Genomic DNA, 6,004 nt, shown 5'->3' on the forward strand with positions numbered 1-6,004 from the left:
TTGAAATAACATAAAATGTCTCCACAATATAACCTTGAACTAATAAATAAGATAAAAGATTTAAGCTATTATGATTGAGCATATTAATATTGCACATGGTGTTTGATGTGATTCTGTCCAGATCAGTTAGCTATATAAAGCAAATTCTTAGCAACACAATTGTCTTCCAAAGTTAAATTGAACTCATCTCATACACTACCCTTCTCTGCTTTCTATTCCGTTCCCAGGGTACACAGTCAAACAATCCAGAATCGTTTCACTTTAATGTACATTTATTTTGGTTGCATAATGTTAATAACAAACATTTGACAAGATACTGTGGTATATAAGAATAAGGAATTTGTTAAACTTCAAATACTATTTTAGACCTCAGTTCGTGCAACATCATCACTATTCCCCTTTCATTCAGGCCATCAGTAGACGTCTTGAAGAAACTCAGAAAACAGAAAGATTTAGACTGATAAATATTTTGTGGCTCAAGTATTCTACATGTCCATTTCACTTTTAAATAGTACCAATAATCTTTAAATAATACTGCGTTGAAAAATAAATAAATTATGTAGTTAAATGCTCTACCAATTGACAGTTGACAGGGGTCATCAATCATATATTAGTGTTTTTTATTTATTATATATTTTTTTAAATCGGTATAGTTGTTTTGTCTTCTGTTGTAATTTACAAACTGTCTCACAGATACAAATAATGCAGACTTACAAAATAAATCCAGGTACGCTTACATGGCAAGCAGCTGTTTTCTTGGGCCTAAAAAAATACAGACATGTGCCATACCCAAAAATATCAAGAGGAACCACATTTAATTCAAACCCTATTAACATGGCTCTTTACACAAAAAAAGTAACAGAATCATTCCATATCTGCTATTCGGTTTGTAAGCGCCTTTTCATAGTGAAAACAAGGCATCAGGGCCCCAGCAGCGACCAGCAGTGATCAGTTATAATCCAGGCAGATCGTAAGTGTCTGTAAATGGGGGGATCCCAACAAGGTTATATTCCCAGGAGAACTGCAAAGTCACAATTTCTGATAGTTAGTTATTTCATCCAAAATACTGATTTGATATTTCCACAAAAACACTGTGGAAGGGTCAATATGAGTAACACTCAACATTGTTTCCGTGACTCAATGATTTGGTTGAAAAAAAAAGTACCAATTTCAGAAGCAGCAAAATACTACAATTGTCTCTTAAGGATGTCTTGTGGTATGATGTGTTATTCATCCATATTATAATGGCATCATCACATCAGGGGGAAAGTCTGTATTTGCAAGAGAGCCACTGATTCCCATGAAATATGGTTAACTGACTGGAGCCAGCTGTCCAGTTTATCCATTGGTCATTAAGGTTTTCCACAAGGCACTTTTGTAATTGGGGGAGGGGGGGGGGTTGAGTGGATACATAGCCTACATTTTACTCATTTGAGTCTGTTCCTCCAGAACTTGAAGGTAGTCAGGTGTACCTTGAAGTTTTGCTTGAAGTTCATAATACTCGTTTTTTCCTTTGTTCCACTACTATCTTACTATGGTTTCCCCCTATTAGTGACTTTTTCATATTTTTGTCATGTGGTTTCTCTGGGTAACGGATCTCAAACCCACTCACCCCTATACTGTTGAAATCCAGCCTTTTGCTGTCTAAAAAGTTTTGAATGAACATGTTGGATTCTCTCGGCAGAAACTCATCCAGCTCATCAATGGTGCTCAGTCTCTTATTTCGGGGATCCAGGGGGGACAGTGAGTCCTTGTCTTGGTCAGTGCTGTTGCGCATTATTATTTTCTGTCTCTGTGAGTCAGCAAATCTAAAGCCTGACTCAGAGTCTCTAATCGAACAGGTGTGGCTCTTGCTCATATGCTCGATAGTTTGGGGGATGAATGTCTCCCCTCCCAGGTCATCTTTCTTGCAGGATTTGTTGTGTCTTCTGAGCGCGAGTTGCATGGAGCCACACTCCTGATTCCCCATGCCCTCCTGGCGTCCTGGTGGCTTTTTATTGCGCCTAAGCACAAACACCAAGAGGCAGAAAGCAACAAATACTGTGAGGATGAGCACCACCAGGATACTGAGGATCATGATGGATAGGGGAACTGGACCTCCCGGAGGGGCTTTGCCCACCCCTGCTGGGGACAAGGAGTTCACCACCGGAATAGCACTGGTCAGGATGAAAGGGGACCTAGCTATGAGTTTGGGGCATAGGATCTCATTTTTCAGCAGCCTTAACTCTATATTGGAAAACTGCACTGGGGATGCGCATTTGATCTCCTTTGCAGCCACTCCATCATTCAGCTTCTCCAGCCAAAGTTTCAGAGCCACTAAATCACAGGAGCATTCCCATGGATTGCCTTCCAGATCAATCTGAGTGAGAGACCTCAGCTGGTCAAGGACGCCACTCACAGGCAGAGTCATGAAATGGTTGTTCTTAAGATTTAGCCTAGCCAAGGAAACCCTAGCAAAGATATAGGCAGGGAGGCTCCTTAGCACATTATTGTTCAGATACAACAACTGCAGATTTGGCATGGAGTCAAAGGTCTCTGCTAACACCTCTTTTATGGCATTGTATTCCAAGTACAAGTATTGGAGGTTACTGAGCCCAAGGAACATCTCAGGATGCAGCTGCTCTAGTTGGTTTCCATTGAGATAAAGCCTACGGAGGTTGGTTAGATTTGCAAAGACACCTTTTTGAACTGTGACTATTTGATTGCTGCCCAGATGTAATAAATCTAAACCCTCAAAGCCTTGGAAATCAACTGGACTGATATCTTGTATATAATTACCACTCAGGTGTAGCTTCTTGGCATTTGGTGGTTTGGGAATGAGATCTGCTAGATTGTGTATACTTCTCTCTTGGCAACTCACACCAATGCCAAAGTCTGAGGGATGAGCTTTGCATGTGCAAGGCTGTGGGCAGGAGAGAGGTGGGGTTCTTGTTTGATAGGACATAATTGGAATATGGTTATTCAAACCAGGTAAACCAACAATCCCGTTACCATACATTTTAGATGGGTTTGTTGTGATGGGGGGTATCGTAGTGGGTGCAGTGTCGGTTGTTGTGTGGCCATTATCTGGCTGTGAAGGGGGCATCCTTACGTCAAAGTCACTACCTGTTCCCATGGGACACAGTTCCTGTTTGTTTGTTTCTTTCAACAGGCGTCCATACAGGTCACTAGGGGTTTCACATATAGCCTCCCCAATAAAAATGTTATAGGGCATGTTCTCCAACCAAGCTTTCAAGGGTAACAAATCACAAGTGCAATTCCATGGGTTGTCATCTAGCTGCAATTCCACTATACGTCCAATGTGTTCCAAAACTCCAAGATATGGTAGCTTCTGTATCCTGTTTCCTCTTATATCCAAATGTGTAAGGGAGGCAAAGCGAAAAATATTATCAGGAAGGATCTGGACGAGATTGTCATTTAGGATGAGGACTTTCAGCCTATGCAATTTGTTGAATGATCCTTTTTCAATATACTTAATCAAATTGTAGTCAGCCTGGAGGTATTCCAAGTTTTCGATCCCATAGAAAGTGTCAGCTCGGAGCACTTTTAATTCATTGTTATTTAAGTGCAGCTGTTTCAATGAACTAAGGCCATAAAAGGCCCCTCCCTCGATGTTCTGTAATTTGTTGTTTCCCAGTTGAAGAGAGACTGCGTGTGTGAAATTGAGAAAGGAATTGGGGTAAAGGATGATCAATAGGTTATTTTGGAAATTCAAATGATAGAGGCTAGAGACCGGGGGCAGCAGCTGAGTAGGTCTGTACACCGTTATTTTCTCACAGTTTACATAGAGGACGTTCTCGATGGACATGCAAGAACAGGCGCTGCAAGTCTCCGCTGAGAGGTCAGAATCCAAGTCAGAAAACGTATTCGATACGGAAAAGGCCAAAAGAACTAGAAGCAGCATTTTGCCTTTTATAAATCCCCCAGAAAACCATTTAGTAACCTTTGAGAGGAAAAACAAACAAACAAACAAACAAACAATCAAAACACAAATTTGTACTATACATACAAACAGTATTTCATAAATGGGTAGTTAATGGCCTACTGCTGATGCTAGTAATGCTTTGGCTACACATCAGGCTACATTAATGTACACAAATCAACCCATTTCTCTTTAGCAATACAGCTACCAAGTACTATTTTATCCTGAAAAAATATGACTTTCTCTCATATTAATAATAATAACCTAATAATAGACTAATAATAATTGCCCGATCAGCCTTATAATCATCATCTCCTTCTGATGTTACCAAACATAAAATCACCAGAGGAATAAATCATTCTATATAGCAAGTGGGCCAATTGTGTGGGCATATACCAGGTTATTCAACAAAAAGAGGAGAAAATATATAGGCTACTGCACCCTACTGTATGGTGACATATTATGGGCTAAAACATCCCATGAAGCCTCTGCCCCAAAAGAGATCAAACCATATTATAATAAACAATGTAAAGAATGGATATTAAATCTTTCCAACCATGTATAAAAAAACGTTGTCTTTCTTACCTTAAGCGTTTGTAAATGTGGTTTCTTGATAGACAGACATTTCTCCCATTCAGACGTCAGAATCGCAGTGGGCTCAGATTTCAGCCTATGCATCTCTTCTTGACAGACTCCACTTGTTTAAAACATTATTTTTCTCGTAGGGTCCCCAGTGTTCCTGTATATCCATGAAGCATTTCAGTGCGGAATGAACTAAAGACAAGGTGCCCACCTCTGCGTTCAGACAGAAGGGACTGAAGGCAAGCAGCTGAAGTGACTGCAAAGCAACTTCAGCATGCTTTCCAGTTCATGAGAGAGGAGAAGGAAACGAATTGTGCTGCTTCAACAACCCCAGTCCATAGAGATGCTCGCGGAAGTTGGATTGAATAGTTCAGGCAAAAACAAAACAGCAATAGGCTACCCACTCGATAAACCGAAATATATCATGCGCGGGTTTACTCACCTCAAAAAATATTACATCTCGTCTCTTTTCGAATCATGTAGTTCACAGGGCTACCTACCAGTGATGTCTGAGGTTCAGCCAGTCTTTACACCAAGGCAAAGAAAATGAGGGGAAAAAACACACTGATATTCGGGAAAAAAGCAGAACAGCGACTGTCGCGAAAAATGTATCATTCAGTTTAGTCAGATGCGGGCAATATTCCACCAAATCAATAAACTATGTTCAAATAAACTACTGATAAAACAGTTATCAGGGATCCGGATAAGTGGTGAAGATACCTGCCTGTGTCATTGGTATGCTGCTTTACAGCTGCATTGAGCTTCCCACACGACTTGTGGGAGGAGAGAATGCAGAGATGTAGAGAGAATGGGGGAGTAGGGGAGGGGGCGAAAAGAGATGCAGGGAGAGAGATGAGTGAGAAGATGGGGTCTCATAGACCACACGGGGAACTTCAGGCCTTGAAATGTATATTTTATGAAGTAGATACATAGTCATTTAAAAGATTTGTGTAATTGTGTTTCTTATCCTTATTATGATCATTACCCATATCGCATTGTGCTATATAGCCTAATGGTTGAATGTAAATGTAAGGTAGGCCTACCTGACAATTCAAGAGGGCATGGCACCTGGCATTCTCTTTTATGATTGGAGTGTTTTTAAAATGGCGCAGAACGTGAGCGGCATTCTAATGGGGACTCTTATTCAAGGTGGACTGCAGTCAAAGCAAAGCCAGCATTGCTCAATGAAGTAAAAAAAAAACAATACCTCTGAAATTTGTTTTGAGTAGTATGCATGGATTTGCCATTAGATGCTAACTGCCGTTCAGCCTCACTTTGGTTTTCAGACAACAGGTGCGCACTCCCTCACGTGACACCAAAAATAGACACCACTCAATGGTAGCCTAGACTTTACCTGTTTGTTCAAATAGACAATGTGAATAGCTCTAAATGTGTGAAACGCAAATAGCTCTTCCTACGTTTCAATGGCACAGTGACAAATCACTAAAAGCTTTTTTTGTAGAATATGAGGAGGAACAATAAAGACAGAAACAATTGGAA

At 40.5% G+C, this 6,004-nt stretch overlaps 1 protein-coding gene across 1 annotated transcript; it reads right to left on the bottom strand.

Annotated features, from left to right (window-relative positions):
• Nucleotides 1-254: 254 nt before the first annotated feature.
• On the bottom strand, nucleotides 255-5,260 carry LOC123994024 (SLIT and NTRK-like protein 4). The gene is made up of 2 exons (XM_046296503.1): nucleotides 4,508-5,260; nucleotides 255-3,943 (listed from the first exon to the last, which is right to left on the bottom strand). Exons 1-2 carry the CDS (start codon nucleotides 4,598-4,600, stop codon nucleotides 1,493-1,495), a joined length of 2,544 nt encoding a protein of 847 aa, XP_046152459.1. The 5' UTR covers nucleotides 4,601-5,260; the 3' UTR covers nucleotides 255-1,492.
• Nucleotides 5,261-6,004: the final 744 nt, after the last annotated feature.

Source organism: Oncorhynchus gorbuscha, linkage group LG13, assembly GCF_021184085.1.
Source record: "Oncorhynchus gorbuscha isolate QuinsamMale2020 ecotype Even-year linkage group LG13, OgorEven_v1.0, whole genome shotgun sequence".
NCBI classification, from domain to species: domain Eukaryota; kingdom Metazoa; phylum Chordata; class Actinopteri; order Salmoniformes; family Salmonidae; genus Oncorhynchus; species Oncorhynchus gorbuscha.

Bases quoted from the DNA above. Each gene is read 5' to 3' on its own strand.
- LOC123994024 (XM_046296503.1), bottom strand. From the start codon at position 4,600: ATGCATAGGCTGAAATCTGAGCCCACTGCGATTCTGACGTCTGAATGG. The intron at 3,944-4,507 runs GTAAGAAAGACA...TTCCTCTCAAAG, and splicing joins CACATTTACAAACGCTTAAG to GTTACTAAATGGTTTTCTGG.